The sequence below is a fragment of the Thalassophryne amazonica genome, chromosome 23 (assembly GCF_902500255.1).
Source record: "Thalassophryne amazonica chromosome 23, fThaAma1.1, whole genome shotgun sequence".
Lineage (NCBI taxonomy): Eukaryota > Metazoa > Chordata > Actinopteri > Batrachoidiformes > Batrachoididae > Thalassophryne > Thalassophryne amazonica.
The window spans coordinates 12,922,558-12,944,323 of NC_047125.1; the positions used below are offsets into that span (position 1 = coordinate 12,922,558).

Genomic DNA, 21,766 nt, shown 5'->3' on the forward strand with positions numbered 1-21,766 from the left:
AGTGTTTTAAAAATGCATTGGGAAACAACTTTTTAGAATTTAAGTAGGTGTCTTGTTTGGAACAGGACATGCAAAAATACACTAACAGAGACAAAAGAAAAATGTCATAAATGACAAAATAAAATAGTGGAATGGGTACCAAATTCTTTAACCTGCTAATGTAGGGGACTCAAATTGGTGGACCGAGGGCCAAATGTGGCCCACAAAGCACAGAATTGTGGTCTACACACACACAGTACCTTATCTTATTTTTCTACATCTACATTTGTGTGGGGTAAAAGGGAAAAATGTACCCCAGGATGGGGGGTTTGGGGAGGTAATGAATACCTGAACTTCTGATCCAAGTCTCAAAGCTGACATAGTGAGGTTGGGCATTAAGACTCAGCTCCGAATAGGTATTAATGCAATGCTAAACTTAGTACAGTGTCGACAACTTTAGCATGCATCCCTGCGATTCATTGTTTCAAAATGCTCGAGACACTAAATTCTGTTATAAAATTATTCAAATGCCCAAGATACAGTTGTTTCAGAAAGTGATTCGCTGTTTCACAACAATGTTCGAAACACTAAACAAAACAATTCTGTTTGAAAATTATTTGAAACACCCAGTGTATACATTACAGTTGTCAGAAAACGATTATTTCAAAATGCTTGATCACGAAACATACAATACTGTTTGAAAATTATTGAAATGACAAGGTACAATACTTTCAGAAAATAATTCGCTCTTTCAAAATGCTTGAAACACTAAACAAATCTGTTAGAAAGCTGAAATATCCAAAATACAGATGGTTTAGAAAGGGATCACAGTTTCAAAATGTTTGAAACTGTACCGTTTTGAAACACAAAACAGTAAATAGAAATTGTTCCACGAGTACTTAATTGGTTCAAAACATTTGAAGCTATGATGATAGCAACATCTAGTGGAGGTCTGGAACCCACTGTGACTTAGATTTAGTCATCAAGGTTTGTGGCTGGTGGCGTTGGCCAAGTGGTGGTTTGAATGTCTGTTTCAAGTTTGTGGTTCAAATCCTACCCTTGTTACATTTCACCATGTCATGTGTAGTTGTGTCAGGAAGGGCATCTTGTGGTGGCTGAGAAGTGCAAAAACACTTTCACAACTGGCAGAAGACTCTTACAAAAAGTCCCTAAACAAATTTACAAATGACAGATTCTGATGGAAAGGGAATTTACCAAATGCCAAATGTTCGGCATTTGGTACAAACTGATTTTAAAGTTCACTTTACAAAAATAAAACATATGAAAATTCAGTAAGGTATGTCTTCTATAATACATTCCATTTCTAAGGGAGAACTCTACTAGTGTATACTAAGGTATAGCTAAAAAAAAAAAAAAGAAGAGTAGAATAGAAGAGTATAGAACGGAGTAGAGTAGAGCCACTTAGGTGCCTGGTCTTGAGAACCAGGGATGGTAGGTTGAAAAGCTTTTTTTAATCCCATGAAAACTCTCCCTACCCACCCAAGCGGCTCAAGAATATGGACATCATGTATATAAGTGTATACACAGTAAGGGTAATAAACAACATAATATCATAGGAATTAACTTCTAAAACCTAAATATTCATACAGAAGATTGTAGTATATGTATGCCTAGTCTGTAGACTAGTAGTAAAATTAAATTATAGCTACTAGGCTAAGCTATAAACAAATATAATAAAGAAAACATACACCATTAATCACCTTTAATTGCACTGTTGTCTATAAATCTTAAAATCAATTCACCATAATTAAATGGGTTTTTTTTTATTTGTCATGCTTTTGTAACATTAACCCACTCTAGTGCAACATATAGCCTACCATAAATGTAACAACCCGCTCTAGGACTGGTGGGAAGTTCCTATCTGGGACAGAATCTTTGTTTCATGCTGTTTTGTAAAAGTTAGGAGTTATATGTTGGCGTTTTCATCTTCCTCAATTCAACGAAATATTTATTGCATGACTCTGTACATGATACAATGTTGGAAAAAACAAAATTTTTAAAGAAAAAAGGGGAAAATCGACTATCTGTCCTGAAATCTGTTCATCGGGTATCGACTAGGTTTGCCTGGTAACTACACGGCGCATGCGCAGTTTCTATCCTGTAAATACGCTGATGTGGCTTTTGTTTTCAAAATGTAGTTCCAGAAAATGTGCTTTAATTCATTTAAAACACCACCGGGGACAATGAAAATAGTTATATTCTGTCTTTTTTTTAGTGTGGAGTTTTGTTTCAGCAGACGACGACGAGAGACTTCCGAATAAATGCGAAGGTAGAACCGTTTTTTTACGCTCGGCCCAAAAATATTTGGACACAAATAAATTTAAAGCTTTTTATTACGGATGTGGGCTTAAAAGTACATATTATTGTGATGATGTAAACACGTTTTTTTGTATGGGCTCTTCTGTTTTTAACTTAAAAAGTACTTGAACACTTGGATACTCACTTTTGTGTTATTCTCATTTATACAGATACGAATTTTACAAAATAAATCCATATCCATTTAGTGTTGTAGATTACAGAAAATGTTTTTACATTATACAAGATTTAAAAATAAATAAATAAAAATTATAAGTTATTATTTTATTTATTTATTTTGTAACGTTGTTACTGCACTACCACAAGTGAATCGAATAACTCAAGATGCGCTTGTAGTGTTAACTTTCTGTTCTAATTCATGGGTTTTAGTATCGATATTGCATTAGCGATTTAGGAATTTGAGCCTTTATATTACATTTTTGCCCCTGTTTGTTTGTGAACAGCCTGTAACTCACAATTTTCCATATATTGTTATGATTTTTTTTTTAACAGCTAATTCATATCCTGATAGGCAAAAAGTGATTAAAGTTTCAAGGTCATAGGTCAGGGTGAGGAAATATCTTGGAAAAATCCCTTTCCTTTTTCATTGAACAAATTTTCAAAAATTCACAACTGTTAAAATATTACATTTCTTTCATATTTGAGCACATTATGTAGGATGGTGTTCTTTATCAACTGACAAAGTTTCATCCAGATCTGATCCAGATTACAGATTTTGTGGCTATTTAAATTTAACATTGAAACCCCCATTTAATGTATATTTTGCGTTATATCTTAATCAAATGTGCCCCAATCACTCTCATATTTGAAAGTGAGGTGCAGACTGGCACTCACTTGATCCTGATCTGATCCAGATTCCGGCTTTTGTGGACATTTGCATTTAATGTTGAAAAGCCCATTTGGTGTACATTTTGCATTATATCTCAATCAAAAGTGCCTTAGAGTCTGACTGATATATCAGCTGGGTGATATGAGCCTTTCACAAACATATCAGTAGTAGAGGTGGGCGATACTGGGAATTTTGGTATTGATCCGATACTAAGTAAATACAGGCTCAGTATCGCCGATATCGATACCGATACTGATACTTTTTCATATTTAAGCTTCATAGATCCAAAGGATCCAAAAGACCTAGGATAGAATTTCGCCAAACATTGTACGTGACAACAAAATACTTTATTATCACAATCAACATTTTTGTTTAAAAAAATATCACTCAACACAACTTAAAACAAAATCTCCTGAGGTAGAGGGCTGACAAACCACAATACAAGGGTGCGCTGCTCTGTGTTGTGTGACAGCGCAGCGCTGCTCTTACAGACAGAGAGTAGATTTTGGTGAATCTGCGTGTGCAGCAGTCAGTGTGTGCGGGAGAGAAAAAAAAGCTTGAGTATCGATCTTTTTACATGAGGATCGTTCAATATCAATACCAGTGTTGGTATCAATATTATCGATATTAGGATCGATCCGCCCACCTCTAATCAGTACTGTTGTTATTTTTGCCAATAGTCTTATTTTATTATTTAACACTGCAGAGAACAACCAGATCTGATACCAATTCCTGATGACATCACAAAAAGTGATTTAGTCTATTGGTTTGTGATACCGGTACCGTATCACGCAAAAAGGGGTGAGACTGGTCTGTTCCAAATGGTATCTGTACATAGGGCACTGTCCAAAATAGACAAGAAGTCTAGTTTATGCAAATGCTGAACGATGCAACATGGTGGCGCGTGATGTATGTCGGTTAGTTTCTTGAAGAAAAAATACAAGATGGCGGAATATGCTCCCAGACAGCTGTATTTGTGTATTAATTTCATATGTTTGCCGTCACATACGGTAAAGATTTGTGAGGAATAAACAGATTTATATATCAGCAGATTTTTTTTTTTTTACTGTCTAATATTGATATTGTATCAGCAGCCCAAAAATCAGTATCGGTGGGCCTCTCGACTTTTTAAGCGCATTCATGTTTGAGTGGACTAGAGAAGGCTTTTCATGCACTAAAACAGGCTTCCAAAAACTGTTCAACCGGTGTAATTGATGTCCGCTTTTGCTGTCCATCAGTGTGCAAGATTCTCTCGGCGGAGCTGCAGGGGGCGCTGGAGAAAACTGGGCGCTCCAAAGAAGTCCTGGAGGTGGGAGAAGTGTTGGATTCTGGGAAGAGCAGACGCAAGATAAAATACAACACGTCGTAAGTTTAATGGGGAAAATGTTGGTTTTGAATCAACTTTAAGGTGATGAATGTATTAAAGTGGTTAATATCTTAAATTTAAGGTGCCTTTTTGTCTTCTGGTTTCAGTGAAACCCGTCTGACTGAGGCTGTAGATGACATATGTGAGCGTATCCTGCACTATAACGTGCACGCAGAGAGGCTGGGCAGCCTGAGATACGCCAAGGTGACCTCACCTCCCAGCCTGTTTGTTTATTTATTTACCTCCTACTCACGTACGGATAGCGTTTCCAACCCAGCTTGGCATTATAAATGTTAAATAAATACCATATTATTAATATTTTGGCCCTGATACTATGCATTTTTGTGCAAAACATAATATGTTGCCATGTTTGCATCAATCTATGGACACATTCTTGCCAGTACAGTAATTTGTGAACGATACACGCTGTTTGTTGTATGTATTTGTGCATTAAGGATTCTGGGTGTTTTATTTTTTAAGTGGGGTTTTAACAGATATGATTTCAGGATGCTTTATGATTTCCATCTTGTGAACAATAATCCCAAAATATACGGTGGGTTGACACTTGGTACTTACACCATAGGTACCCCACATGGAGTAAATCAGATGATTATGTTAGTTGTTTGGTATATATTTGCATGTAAATGAAGATTAGGGTTTGGGTTTTTTTGTTGTTGTTGTTTTAAAGTTCAGAATCCTATGATAGATTTTATATTCTCCGATTTCTGTGTACAATAATTCCATAATAATACATAGTAGATACTTAGTATTTACACCACAGGTAACCCACATGGACTAGATCAGCTGATTATGTTTTAATGGAGTTTGGTGCACAAACAGCTGTGACTTTAGAATGCTATGATAGATTATTATATATAGATTTTGCATTTTCCACTTTCTGTGTATAAAAATTTGAGAACAATACATAGTAGGCACTTGGTACTTACACCATAGGTACACCAAATGGACGAGATCAGCTAATTATGTTTTAGTGTCATTTGGTGCGTATTTCCAAATTAATGCTAATTAAGGTTTTTGAACAGCATTATATCAGTTTAACAAATGACTTAACAACGTGATGATAGATTTTATATTCTTCAGTTTCTGTGTACAATACTTCAAGAACAATATATAATAGGCACTTGATACTTACACCATAGGTACCCCACATGGACTAGAGCAGCTGATTACGTTTTAGTGTTGTTTTGTACATATTTCCAAATGAATGAAGATTAAGGTTTTTTTTAACAGCTATGGGGTTCAGAATGCTATGATAGATGTTACATTCTCCAATTTCTGTGTCCAATAATTCAATAATAATACATAGTAGATACTTAGTATTTACACCACAGGTAACCCACATGGAGTCGATCAGCTGATTATGTTTTAGTGCAATTTTGTGCATATTAATGAAGATTAGGGATTTTTAAACATGTGTGACTTTCAGAATGCTGTGATAGATTTGGCATTTTCCACTTTCTGTGTATAAAAATTTGAGAACAATACATAGTAGGCACTTGGTACTTACACCATAGGTACACAACATGGACTAGATCAGCTGATTATGTTTTAGTGTCATTTGGTGCATATTTCCAAATTAATGCTAATTAAGGTTTTTAAACAGCTATGACTTAATGTGATGATAGATTTTATATTCTTCAGTTTCTGTGTACAGTAATTCAAGAACAATACATAATAGGCACTTGGTACTTACACCATAGGTACCCCACATGGACTAGAGCAGGTGATTACGTTTTAGTGTTGTTTGGTACATATTTCCAAATGAATGAAGATTAAGGTTTTTTTTAACAGCTATGAGGTTCAGAATGCTATGATAGATTTTATATTCTTCAATTTCTGTGTACAATAATTCAAGAACAATACATAATAGGCAGTTGGTACTTACACCATAGGTAACCCACATGGACTAGATCAACTGATTACGTTTGGTGCATGTTTCCAAATTAATGCTAAGGTTTTTGAACAGCTATGACTTAACAATGTGATGATAGATTTTACATTCTTCAGGTTCTGTGTACAGTAATTCAAGAACAATCCATAATAGGCACTTGGTACTTATGCCATAGGTACCCCACATGGACTAGAGCAGCTGATTACGGTTTAGTGTTTTTGGTACATATTTCCAAAGTGTGGCTTCAGTATGCTATGATAGATTTTGCATTTTCCAATTTCTGTGTATAAAAATGTGAGAACAATACGTAGTAGGCACTTGGTACTTACACCATAGGTACACCACATGGACTAGATCAGCTGATTATGTTTTAGTGTCATTTGGTGCGTATTTCCCAATTAATGCTAATTAAGGTTTTTAAACAGCTATGACTTAATGTGATGATAGATTTTATATTCTTCAATTTCTGTGTACAGTAATTCAAGAACAATACATAATAGGCACTTGGTGCTTACACCATAGGTACCCCACATGGACTAGAGCAGGTGATTACGTTTTAGTGTTGTTTGGTACATATTTCCAAATGATTGGAGATTTTGTTTTTTTAACAGCTATGACTTAACAATGTGATGACAGATTTTATATTCCTCAATTTCTGTGTACAATAATTCAAGAACAATACATAATAGGCAGTTGGTACTTACACCATAGGTAACCCACATGGACTAGATCAACTGATTACGTTTGGTGCATGTTTCCAAATTAATGCTAAGGGTTTTGAACAGCTATGACTTAACAATGTGATGATAGATTTTACATTCTTCAGGTTCTGTGTACAGTAATTCAAGAACAATACGTAATAGGCACTTGGTACTTATGCCATAGGTACCCCACATGGACTAGAGCAGCTGATTACGGTTCAGGGTTTTTGGTACATATTTCCAAATGATTGAAGATTTTGTTTTTTTAGCAGCTATGACTTAACAATGTGATGACAGAGTTTACATTCTTCAATTTCTGTGTACAATAATTCAAGAACAATACATAATAGGCAGTTGGTACTTATACCATAGGTAACCCACATGGACTAGATCAGCTGATTATGTTTTCGTGCAATTTGGTGCATATTAATGAAGATTAGGGATTTTTATACAAGTATGGCTTCAGTATGCTATGATAGATTTTGCATTTTCCAATTTCTGTGTATAGAAATGTGAGAACAATACATAGTAGGCACTTGGTACTTACACCATAGGTACACCACATGGACTAGATCAGCTGATTATGTTTTAGTGTCATTTGGTGCGTATTTCCAAATTAATGCTAATTAAGCTTTTTAAACAGCATTATATCAGCTTAACAAATGACTTAACAATGTGATGATAGATTTTATATTCTTCAATTTCTGTGTACAATAATTCAAGAACAATACATAATAGGCAGTTGGTACTTACACCATAGGTAACCCACATGGACTAGATCAGCTGATTATGTTTTAGTGCAATTTGGTGCATATTAATGAAGATTAGGGATTTTTAAACAAGTTTGACTTCAGAATGCTACGATAGATTTTGCATTTTCCAATTTCTGTGTATAAAAATTTGAGAACAATACATAGTAGGCACTTGGTACTTACACCATAGGTACACAACATGGACTAGATCAGCTGATTATGTTTTAGTGTCATTTGGTGCGTATTTCCAAATTAACGCTAATTAAGCTTTTTAAACAGCATTATATCAGCTTAACAAATGACTTAACAATGTGATGATAGATTTTATATTCTTCAGTTTCTGTGTACAGTAATTCAAGAACAATACATAATAGGCACTTGGTACTTACACCATAGTTACCACACATGGATGAGAGCAGCTGATTACGTTTTAGTGTTGTTTGGTACATATTTCCAAATGAATGAAGATTAAGGTTTTTTTTAACAGCTATGGGGTTCAGAATGCTATGATAGATTTTACATTCTCCAATTTCTGTGTACAATAATTCAATAATAATACATAGTAGATACTTAGTATTTACACCACAGGTAACCCACATGGAGTCGATCAGCTGATTATGTTTTATTGCAATTTTGTGCATATTAATGAAGATTAGGGATTTTTAAACAGTTGTGACTTCAAAATGCTATGATAGATTTTGCATTTTCCACTTTCTGTGTATAAAAATTTGAGAACAATACATAGTAGGCACTTGGTACTTACACCATAGGTACAAAACATGGACTAGATCAGCTGATTATGTTTTAGTGTCATTTGGTGCGTATTTCCAAATTAACGCTAATTAAGCTTTTTAAACAGCATTATATCATCTTAACAAATGACTTAACAATGTGATGATAGATTTTATATTCTTCAGTTTCTGTGTACAGTAATTCAAGAACAATACATAATAGGCACTTGGTACTTACACCATAGTTACCACACATGGATGAGAGCAGCTGATTACGTTTTAGTGTTGTTTGGTACATATTTCCAAATGAATGAAGATTAAGGTTTTTTTTAACAGCTATGGGGTTCAGAATGCTATGATAGATTTTACATTCTCCAATTTCTGTGTACAATAATTCAATAATAATACATAGTAGATACTTAGTATTTACACCACAGGTAACCCACATGGACTAGATCAACTGATTACGTTTGGTGCATGTTTCCAAATTAATGCTAAGGGTTTTGAACAGCTATGACTTAACAATGTGATGATAGATTTTACATTCTTCAGGTTCTGTGTACAGTAATTCAAGAACAATACATAATAGGCACTTGGTACTTATGCCATAGGTACCCCACATGGACTAGAGCAGCTGATTACGGTTCAGGGTTTTTGGTACATATTTCCAAATGATTGAAGATTTTGTTTTTTTAGCAGCTATGACTTAACAATGTGATGACAGAGTTTACATTCTTCAATTTCTGTGTACAATAATTCAAGAACAATACATAATAGGCAGTTGGTACTTATACCATAGGTAACCCACATGGACTAGATCAGCTGATTATGTTTTCGTGCAATTTGGTGCATATTAATGAAGATTAGGGATTTTTATACAAGTGTGGCTTCAGTATGCTATGATAGATTTTGCATTTTCCAATTTCTGTGTATAGAAATGTGAGAACAATACATAGTAGGCACTTGGTACTTACACCATAGGTACACCACATGGACTAGATCAGCTGATTATGTTTTAGTGTCATTTGGTGCGTATTTCCAAATTAATGCTAATTAAGCTTTTTAAACAGCATTATATCAGCTTAACAAATGACTTAACAATGTGATGATAGATTTTATATTCTTCAGTTTCTGTGTACAATAATTCAAGAACAATACATAATAGGCAGTTGGTATTTACACCATAGGTAACCCACATGGACTAGATCAGCTGATTATGTTTTAGTGCAATTTGGTGCATATTAATGAAGATTAGGGATTTTTAAACAAGTATGACTTCAGAATGCTACGATAGATTTTGCATTTTCCAATTTCTGTGTATAAAAATTTGAGAACAATACATAGTAGGCACTTGGTACTTACACCATAGGTACACAACATGGACTAGATCAGCTGATTATGTTTTAGTGTCATTTGGTGCGTATTTCCAAATTAACGCTAATTAAGCTTTTTAAACAGCATTATATCAGCTTAACAAATGACTTAACAATGTGATGATAGATTTTATATTCTTCAGTTTCTGTGTACAGTAATTCAAGAACAATACATAATAGGCACTTGGTACTTACACCATAGTTACAACACATGGATGAGAGCAGCTGATTACGTTTTAGTGTTGTTTGGTACATATTTCCAAATGAATGAAGATTAAGGTTTTTTTAACAGCTATGGGGTTCAGAATGCTATGATAGATTTTACATTCTCCAATTTCTGTGTACAATAATTCAATAATAATACATAGTAGATACTTAGTATTTACACCACAGGTAACCCACATGGAGTCGATCAGCTGATTATGTTTTATTGCAATTTTGTGCTATTAATGAAGATTAGGGATTTTTAAACAGTTGTGACTTCAAAATGCTATGATAGATTTTGCATTTTCCACTTTCTGTGTATAAAAATTTGAGAACAATACATAGTAGGCACTTGGTACTTACACCATAGGTACAAAACATGGACTAGATCAGCTGATTATGTTTTAGTGTCATTTGGTGCGTATTTCCAAATTAACGCTAATTAAGCTTTTTAAACAGCATTATATCAGCTTAACAAATGACTTAACAATGTGATGATAGATTTTATATTCTTCAGTTTCTGTGTACAGTAATTCAAGAACAATACATAATAGGCACTTGGTACTTACACCATAGTTACCACACATGGATGAGAGCAGCTGATTACGTTTTAGTGTTGTTTGGTACATATTTCCAAATGAATGAAGATTAAGGTTTTTTTTAACAGCTATGGGGTTCAGAATGCTATGATAGATTTTACATTCTCCAATTTCTGTGTACAATAATTCAATAATAATACATAGTAGATACTTAGTATTTACACTACAGGTAACCCACATGGAGTCGATCAGCTGATTATGTTTTATTGCAATTTGGTGCATATTAATGAAGATTAGGGATTTTTAAACATGTGTGACTTTCAGAATGCTATGATAGATTTGGCATTTTCCGCTTTCTGTGTATAAAAATTTGAGAACAATACATAGTAGGCACTTGGTACTTACACCATAGGTACACAACATGGACTAGATCAGCTGATTATGTTTTAGTGTCATTTGGTGCATATTTCCAAATTAATGCTAATTAAGGTTTTTAAACAGCTATGACTTAATGTGATGATAGATTTTATATTCTTCAGTTTCTGTGTACAGTAATTCAAGAACAATACATAATAGGCACTTGGTACTTACACCATAGGTACCCCACATGGACTAGAGCAGGTGATTACGTTTTAGTGTTGTTTGGTACATATTTCCAAATGAATGAAGATTAAGGTTTTTTTTTTAACAGCTATGAGGTTCAGAATGCTATGATAGATTTTATATTCTTCAATTTCTGTGTACAATAATTCAAGAACAATACATAATAGGCAGTTGGTACTTACACCATAGGTAACCCACATGGACTAGATCAACTGATTACGTTTGGTGCATGTTTCCAATTAATGCTAAGGTTTTTGAACAGCTATGACTTAACAATGTGATGATAGATTTTACATTCTTCAGGTTCTGTGTACAGTAATTCAAGAACAATCCATAATAGGCACTTGGTACTTATGCCATAGGTACCCCACATGGACTAGAGCAGCTGATTACGGTTTAGTGTTTTTGGTACATATTTCCAAAGTGTGGCTTCAGTATGCTATGATAGATTTTGCATTTTCCAATTTCTGTGTATAAAAATGTGAGAACAATACGTAGTAGGCACTTGGTACTTACACCATAGGTACACCACATGGACTAGATCAGCTGATTATGTTTTAGTGTCATTTGGTGCGTATTTACCAATTAATGCTAATTAAGGTTTTTAAACAGCTATGACTTAATGTGATGATAGATTTTATATTCTTCAGTTTCTGTGTACAGTAATTCAAGAACAATACATAATAGGCACTTGGTACTTACACCATAGGTACCCCACATGGACTAGATCAGCTGATTATGTTTTAGTGCAATTTGGTGCATATTAATGAAGATTAGGGATTTTTAAACATGTGTGACTTCAGAATGCTATGATAGATTTGGCATTTTCCACTTTCTGTGTATACAAATTTGAGAACAATACATAGTAGGCACTTGGTACTTACACCATAGGTACACGACATGGACTAGATCAGCTGATTATGTTTTAGTGTCATTTGGTGCATATTTCCAAATTAATGCTAATTAAGGTTTTTAAACAGCTATGACTTAATGTGATGATAGATTTTATATTCTTCAATTTCTGTGTACAGTAATTCAAGAACAATACATAATAGGCACTTGGTACTTACACCATAGGTACCCCACATGGACTAGAGCAGGTGATTATGTTTTAGTGTTGTTTGGTACATATTTCCAAATGATTGGAGATTTTGTTTTTTTAACAGCTATGACTTAACAATGTGATGACAGATTTTATATTCTTCAATTTCTGTGTACAATAATTCAAGAACAATACATAATAGGCAGTTGGTACTTACACCATAGGTAACCCACATGGACTAGATCAACTGATTATGTTTGGTGCATGTTTCCAAATTAATGCTAAGGGTTTTGAACAGCTATGACTTAACAATGTGATGATAGATTTTACATTCTTCAGGTTCTGTGTACAGTAATTCAAGAACAATACATAATAGGCACTTGGTACTTATGCCATAGGTACCCCACATGGACTAGAGCAGCTGATTACGGTTCAGGGTTTTTGGTACATATTTCCAAATGATTGAAGATTTTGTTTTTTTTAGCAGCTATGACTTAACAATGTGATGACAGATTTTACATTCTTCAATTTCTGTGTACAATAATTCAAGAACAATACATAATAGGCAGTTGGTACTTATACCATAGGTAACCCACATGGACTAGATCAGCTGATTATGTTTTCGTGCAATTTGGTGCATATTAATGAAGATTAGGGATTTTTATACAAGTGTGGCTTCAGTATGCTATGATAGATTTTGCATTTTCCAATTTCTGTGTATAGAAATGTGAGAACAATACATAGTAGGCACTTGGTACTTACACCATAGGTACACCACATGGACTAGATCAGCTGATTATGTTTTAGTGTCATTTGATGCGTATTTCTAAATTAATGCTAATTAAGCTTTTTAAACAGCATTATATCAGCTTAACAAATGACTTAACAATGTGATGATAGATTTTATATTCTTCAATTTCTGTGTACAATAATTCAAGAACAATACATAATAGGCAGCTGGTACTTACACCATAGGTAACCCACATGGACTAGATCAGCTGATTATGTTTTAGTGCAATTTGGTGCATATTAATGAAGATTAGGGATTTTTAAACAAGTGTGACTTCAGAATGCTACGATAGATTTTGCATTTTCCAATTTCTGTGTATAAAAATTTGAGAACAATACATAGTAGGCACTTGGTACTTACACCATAGGTACACAACATGGACTAGATCAGCTGATTATGTTTTAGTGTCATTTGGTGCGTATTTCCAAATTAACGCTAATTAAGCTTTTTAAACAGCATTATATCAGCTTAACAAATGACTTAACAATGTGATGATAGATTTTATATTCTTCAGTTTCTGTGTACAGTAATTCAAGAACAATACATAATAGGCACTTGGTACTTACACCATAGGTACTAGAGCATGACCGGTATGGATTTTTTTTTAGGCCGATGCCGATAACGATATTTGGATGGAAAAAATGCAGATAATCGATAAATCGGCTGATTTGCCGATAACCGATAAATCAAATCAAATCAATTTTATTTATATAGCGCCAAATCACAACAGTCGCCCCAAGGCGCTTTATATTGTAAGGCAAAAGCCATACAGTAATTACAGAAAAACCCCAACGGTCAAAACGACCCCCTATGAGCAAGCACTTGGCGACAGTGGGAAGGAAAACTCCCTTTTAACAGGAAGAAAATCAGCCGATATTATTTATTTATTTTTTTTATGCAATAAAGCACATTTGACACATTACTACATAAACTGAGTTAATCAAACTGAGTTGAACTGAAACAGGAGAAATGTGGGGTGAATGTAATCGCAATGTTATTACCAACAACATCTTTATAAACTTACTTGTATGCTTTTTTCAGCCGATCAGTGCAGTGTGACGGCGAACTACGGGGCCGGTGATGAACACATTTAAGAAGGGGTGTAAGCAGCTCTCAGTTGAATGGAGTCAGAGCTCCATCTACTGGACAAACGGTGCAAGAACACTTTACATTGCCGACACAAACATTATTTCAGTTTATGAGAAATTATCTATGTTCTATCGGCAAAATTTTGGCCGATAGTGAGTACTTTGAAAAGGGCTTATATCAGCCGATAATATCGGCTATCGGTCGGGCTCTAATAGGTACCCCACATCGACTAGAGCAGGTGATTACGTTTTAGTGTTGTTTGGTACATATTTCCAAATGAATGAAGATTAAGGTATTTTTTAAACAGGTATGAGGTTCAGAATGCTATGATAAATTTTACATTCTTCAATTTCTGTGTACAATAATTCAAGAACAATACATAATGGGCAGTTGGTACTTACACCATAGGTAACCCGCATGGACAAGATCAGCTGATTATGTTTTAGTGTGATTTGGTGCATATTATATTTGATGCATCTATGACTTCATTATGCTATTATAGACTTTATATTCACAATATGCGCATCTGATCATCACTACAGTGTGATGACAGTCAACTGGCATTATTAGAGTGCAGATTTATGCGAATAATACTCTTTTTCTTGTACATGTTTCAGGGTACGAGTCAGACCATGGCAGTTGGTACTTACACCATAGGTAACCCACATGGACTAGATCAGCTGATTATGTTTTAGTGCAATTTGGTGCATATTAATGAAGATTAGGGATTTTTAAACAAGTTTGACTTCAGAATGCTACGATAGATTTTGCATTTTCCAATTTCTGTGTATAAAAATTTGAGAACAATACATAATGGGCAGTTGGTACTTACACCATAGGTAACCCACATGGACAAGATCAGCTGATTATGTTTTAGTGTGATTTGGTGCATATTATATTTGATGCATCTATGACTTCATTATGCTATTATATGCAATTTGGTGCATATTAATGAAGATTAGGGATTTTTAAACAAGTATGACTTCAGAATGCTACGATAGATTTTGCATTTTCCAATTTCTGTGTATAAAAATTTGAGAACAATACATAGTAGGCACTTGGTACTTACACCATAGGTACACAACATGGACTAGATCAGCTGATTATGTTTTAGTGTCATTTGGTGCGTATTTCCAAATTAACGCTAATTAAGCTTTTTAAACAGCATTATATCAGCTTAACAAATGACTTAACAATGTGATGATAGATTTTATATTCTTCAGTTTCTGTGTACAGTAATTCAAGAACAATACATAATAGGCACTTGGTACTTACACCATAGTTACCACACATGGATGAGAGCAGCTGATTATGTTTTAGTGTTGTTTGGTACATATTTCCAAATGAATGAAGATTAAGGTTTTTTTAACAGCTATGGGGTTCAGAATGCTATGATAGATTTTACATTCTCCAATTTCTGTGTACAATAATTCAATAATAATACATAGTAGATACTTAGTATTTACACCACAGGTAACCCACATGGAGTCGATCAGCTGATTATGTTTTATTGCAATTTTGTGCATATTAATGAAGATTAGGGATTTTTAAACAGTTGTGACTTCAAAATGCTATGATAGATTTTGCATTTTCCACTTTCTGTGTATAAAAATTTGAGAACAATACATAGTAGGCACTTGGTACTTACACCATAGGTACAAAACATGGACTAGATCAGCTGATTATGTTTTAGTGTCATTTGGTGCATATTTCCTAGTTAATGCTAATTAAGGTTTTAAACAGCTATGACTTAATGTGATGATAGATTTTATATTCTTCATTTTCTGTGTACAGTAATTCAAGAACAATACATAATAGGCACTTGGTACTTACACCATAGGTACCCCACATGGACTAGATCAGCTGATTATGTTTTAGTGCAATTTGGTGCATATTAATGAAGATTAGGGATTTTTAAACAAGTGTGACTTCAGAATGCTATGATAGATTTTGCATTTTCCAATTTCTGTGTATAAAAATTTGAGAGCAATACATAGTAGGCACTTGGTACTTACACCATAGGTATGCCACATGGACTAGATCAGCTGATTATGTTTTAGTGTCATTTGGTGCATATTTCCAAATTAATGCTAATTAAGGTTTTTAAACAGCTATAACTTAACAATGTGATGATAGATTTTATATTCTTCAGTTTCTGTGTACAGTAATTCAAGAACAATACATAATAGGCACTTGGTACTTACACCATAGGTACTAGAGCATGACCGGTATGGATTTTTTTTTTAGGCCGATGCCGATAACGATATTTGGATGGAAAAAATGCAGATAATCGATAAATCGGCTGATTTGCCGATAACCGATAAATCAAATCAAATCAATTTTATTTATATAGCGCCAAATCACAACAGTCGCCCCAAGGCGCTTTATATTGTAAGGCAAAAGCCATACAGTAATTACAGAAAAACCCCAACGGTCAAAACGACCCCCTATGAGCAAGCACTTGGCGACAGTGGGAAGGAAAACTCCCTTTTAACAGGAAGAAAATCAGCCGATATTATTTATTTTTTTTTTTTATGCAATAAAGCACATTTGACACATTACTACATAAACTGAGTTAATCAAACTGAGTTGAACTGAAACAGGAGAAATGTGGGGTGAATGTAATCGCAATGTTATTACCAACAACATCTTTATAAACTTACTTGTATGCTTTTTTCAGCCGATCAGTGCAGTGTGACGGCGAACTACGGGGCCGGTGATGAACACATTTAAGAAGGGGTGTAAGCAGCTCTCAGCTGAATGGAGTCAGAGCTCCATCTACTGGACAAACGGTGCAAGGACACTTTACATTGCCGACACAAACATTATTTCAGTTTATGAGAAATTATCTATGTTCTATCGGCAAAATTTTGGCCGATAGTGAGTACTTTGAAAAGGGCTTATATCAGCCGATAATATCGGCTATCGGTCGGGCTCTAATAGGTACCCCACATGGACTAGAGCAGGTGATTACGTTTTAGTGTTGTTTGGTACATATTTCCAAATGAATGAAGATTAAGGTATTTTTTAAACAGGTATGAGGTTCAGAATGCTATGATAAATTTTACATTCTTCAATTTCTGTGTACAATAATTCAAGAACAATACATAATGGGCAGTTGGTACTTACACCATAGGTAACCCACATGGACAAGATCAGCTGATTATGTTATAGTGTGATTTGGTGCATATTATATTTGATGCATCTATGACTTCATTATGCTATTATAGACTTTATATTCACAATATGCGCATCTGATCATCACTACAGTGTGATGACAGTCAACTGGCATTATTAGAGTGCAGATTTATGCGAATAATACTCTTTTTCTTGTACATGTTTCAGGGTACGAGTCAGACCATGGCAGTTGGTACTTACACCATAGGTAACCCACATGGACTAGATCAGCTGATTATGTTTTAGTGCAATTTGGTGCATATTAATGAAGATTAGGGATTTTTAAACAAGTTTGACTTCAGAATGCTACGATAGATTTTGCATTTTCCAATTTCTGTGTATAAAAATTTGAGAACAATACATAATGGGCAGTTGGTACTTACACCATAGGTAACCCACATGGACAAGATCAGCTGATTATGTTTTAGTGTGATTTGGTGCATATTATATTTGATGCATCTATGACTTCATTATGCTATTATATGCAATTTGGTGCATATTAATGAAGATTAGGGATTTTTAAACAAGTGTGACTTCAGAATGCTACGATAGATTTTGCATTTTCCAATTTCTGTGTATAAAAATTTGAGAACAATACATAGTAGGCACTTGGTACTTACACCATAGGTACACAACATGGACTAGATCAGCTGATTATGTTTTAGTGTCATTTGGTGCGTATTTCCAAATTAACGCTAATTAAGCTTTTTAAACAGCATTATATCAGCTTAACAAATGACTTAACAATGTGATGATAGATTTTATATTCTTCAGTTTCTGTGTACAGTAATTCAAGAACAATACATAATAGGCACTTGGTACTTACACCATAGTTACCACACATGGATGAGAGCAGCTGATTACGTTTTAGTGTTGTTTGGTACATATTTCCAAATGAATGAAGATTAAGGTTTTTTTAACAGCTATGGGGTTCAGAATGCTATGATAGCTTTTACATTCTCCAATTTCTGTGTACAATAATTCAATAATAATACATAGTAGATACTTAGTATTTACACCACAGGTAACCCACATGGAGTCGATCAGCTGATTATGTTTTATTGCAATTTTGTGCATATTAATGAAGATTAGGGATTTTTAAACAGTTGTGACTTCAAAATGCTATGATAGATTTTGCATTTTCCACTTTCTGTGTATAAAAATTTGAGAACAATACATAGTAGGCACTTGGTACTTACACCATAGGTACAAAACATGGACTAGATCAGCTGATTATGTTTTAGTGTCATTTGGTGCGTATTTCCAAATTAACGCTAATTAAGCTTTTTAAACAGCATTATATCATCTTAACAAATGACTTAACAATGTGATGATAGATTTTATATTCTTCAGTTTCTGTGTACAGTAATTCAAGAACAATACATAATAGGCACTTGGTACTTACACCATAGTTACCACACATGGATGAGAGCAGCTGATTACGTTTTAGTGTTGTTTGGTACATATTTCCAAATGAATGAAGATTAAGGTTTTTTTTAACAGCTATGGGGTTCAGAATGCTATGATAGATTTTACATTCTCCAATTTCTGTGTACAATAATTCAATAATAATACATAGTAGATACTTAGTATTTACACCACAGGTAACCCACATGGAGTCGATCAGCTGATTATGTTTTATTGCAATTTTGTGCATATTAATGAAGATTAGGGATTTTTAAACAGTTGTGACTTCAGAATGCTATGATAGATTTTGCATTTTCCACTTTCTGTGTATAAAAATTTGAGAACAATACATAGTAGGCACTTGGTACTTACACCATAGGTACACCACATGGACGAGATCATCTGATTATGTTTTAGTGTCATTTGGTGCATATTTCCTAGTTAATGCTAATTAAGGTTTTTAAACAGCTATGACTTAATGTGATGATAGATTTTATATTCTTCATTTTCTGTGTACAGTAATTCAAGAACAATACATAATAGGCACTTGGTACTTACACCATAGGTACCCCACATGGACTAGATCAGCTGATTATGTTTTAGTGCAATTTGGTGCATATTAATGAAGATTAGGGATTTTTAAACAAGTGTGACTTCAGAATGCTATGATAGATTTTGCATTTTCCAATTTCTGTGTATAAAAATTTGAGAGCAATACATAGTAGGCACTTGGTACTTACACCATAGGTATGCCACATGGACTAGATCAGCTGATTATGTTTTAGTGTCATTTGGTGCATATTTCCAAATTAATGCTAATTAAGGTTTTTAAACAGCTATAACTTAACAATGTGATGATAGATTTTATATTCTTCTGTTTCTGTGTACAGTAATTCAAGAACAATACATAATAGGCACTTGGTACTTACACCATAGGTACTAGAGCATGACCGGTATGGATTTTTTTTTAGGCCGATGCCGATAACGATATTTGGATGGAAAAAATGCAGATAATCGATAAATCGGCTGATTTGCCGATAACCGATAAATCAAATCAAATCAATTTTATTTATATAGCGCCAAATCACAACAGTCGCCCCAAGGCGCTTTATATTGTAAGGCAAAAGCCATACAGTAATTACAGAAAAACCCCAACGGTCAAAACGACCCCCTATGAGCAAGCACTTGGCGACAGTGGGAAGGAAAACTCCCTTTTAACAGGAAGAAAATCAGCCGATATTATTTATTTATTTTTTTTATGCAATAAAGCACATTTGACACATTACTACATAAACTGAGTTAATCAAACTGAGTTGAACTGAAACAGGAGAAATGTGGGGTGAATGTAATCGCAATGTTATTACCAACAACATCTTTATAAACTTACTTGTATGCTTTTTTCAGCCGATCAGTGCAGTGTGACGGCGAACTACGGGGCCGGTGATGAACACATTTAAGAAGGGGTGTAAGCAGCTCTCAGTTGAATGGAGTCAGAGCTCCATCTACTGGACAAACGGTGCAAGGACACTTTACATTGCCGACACAAACATTATTTCAGTTTATGAGAAATTATCTATGTTCTATCGGCAAAATTTTGGCCGATAGTGAGTACTTTGAAAAGGGCTTATATCAGCCGATAATATCGGCTATCGGTCGGGCTCTAATAGGTACCCCACATGGACTAGAGCAGGTGATTACGTTTTAGTGTTGTTTGGTACATATTTCCAAATGAATGAAGATTAAGGTATTTTTTAAACAGGTATGAGGTTCAGAATGCTATGATAAATTTTACATTCTTCAATTTCTGTGTACAATAATTCAAGAACAATACATAATGGGCAGTTGGTACTTACACCATAGGTAACCCACATGGACAAGATCAGCTGATTATGTTTTAGTGTGATTTGGTGCATATTATATTTGATGCATCTATGACTTCATTATGCTATTATAGACTTTATATTCACAATATGCGCATCTGATCATCACTACAGTGTGATGACAGTCAACTGGCATTATTAGAGTGCAGATTTATGCGAATAATACTCTTTTTCTTGTACATGTTTCAGGGTACGAGTCAGACCATGGCAACACTGAAGGACCTGGTCCATAAAGGTGTTAAAGTAGACTTGGGCATGCCCTACGAGCTGTGGGACGAGCCCTCTGTAGAGGTGTCCGACCTGAAAAGACAGGTCAGAGTTTGCCAGCCTGCTGCAAATGTTTTTAATCCTGTTGTCTCGCTCTAACGCACGCACTTGTAACGACGTGTTCAGTGTGAGAAGATGCTGGAGCAGTACGAGGAGGTGGTGGAGGACTGGTACTTCCACCATCAGGACCAGAGGCTGGAGAGCTTCCTTTGTGAGCAACGCGTCCTCAAGATGTCCGAACGAGGTATTTGTCAAGTCCACAGAGACATTCACACCCCGGCAGCAGCTCAGTTTAAAAAGCGAGCATTAAAATGTGCTTACTTTTAACACCTAAAGGCAACTTTCGTCTTTGTGCCTGTCGCAGAATGTCTGAAGGAGGTGTGGAAAGGCGACGCAGGAGGCACAGAGGAGCCGCAAAACGACAGCGCAGAGGAGTTGAACAAGTCGCACGATGTCTCCGAGCTGTGAGGAGAACATCTGCACTAAAACCAGCGACAGACGGCCTCAGAGTCGCCTTTTGCACAGAAAGCTTCACAAACTCGGTGCAGCTGCTGTGATGCAATAATGCGCGCTGCACTTTTTTTCTCTTTGCATCTTTTTAGCAAAATGAGAAGGAGAATAATGTGGAATTTTGCAGTTCAGAATTTCTTTCCACATCTCAGTATTTTCATATGAAAGCTGACAGTCTATTTTTAATGCTGTTACACTACATCTATTCTTATCCTTGAAATAGCAATATGTACATTTTTTTTTTTATTATTATTATTGTCAATAAAACAGCTATTTTT

General features: G+C 34.8%; 1 protein-coding gene across 1 annotated transcript; it reads left to right on the forward strand.

Annotated features, from left to right (window-relative positions):
* Positions 1 to 2,082: 2,082 nt before the first annotated feature.
* Positions 2,083 to 21,766, forward strand: cnpy4 (canopy FGF signaling regulator 4). The gene is made up of 7 exons (XM_034165027.1): positions 2,083 to 2,100; positions 2,194 to 2,269; positions 4,384 to 4,510; positions 4,619 to 4,715; positions 20,901 to 21,023; positions 21,105 to 21,222; positions 21,343 to 21,766. Exons 1-7 carry the CDS (start codon positions 2,083 to 2,085, stop codon positions 21,444 to 21,446), a joined length of 663 nt encoding a protein of 220 aa, XP_034020918.1. The 3' UTR covers positions 21,447 to 21,766.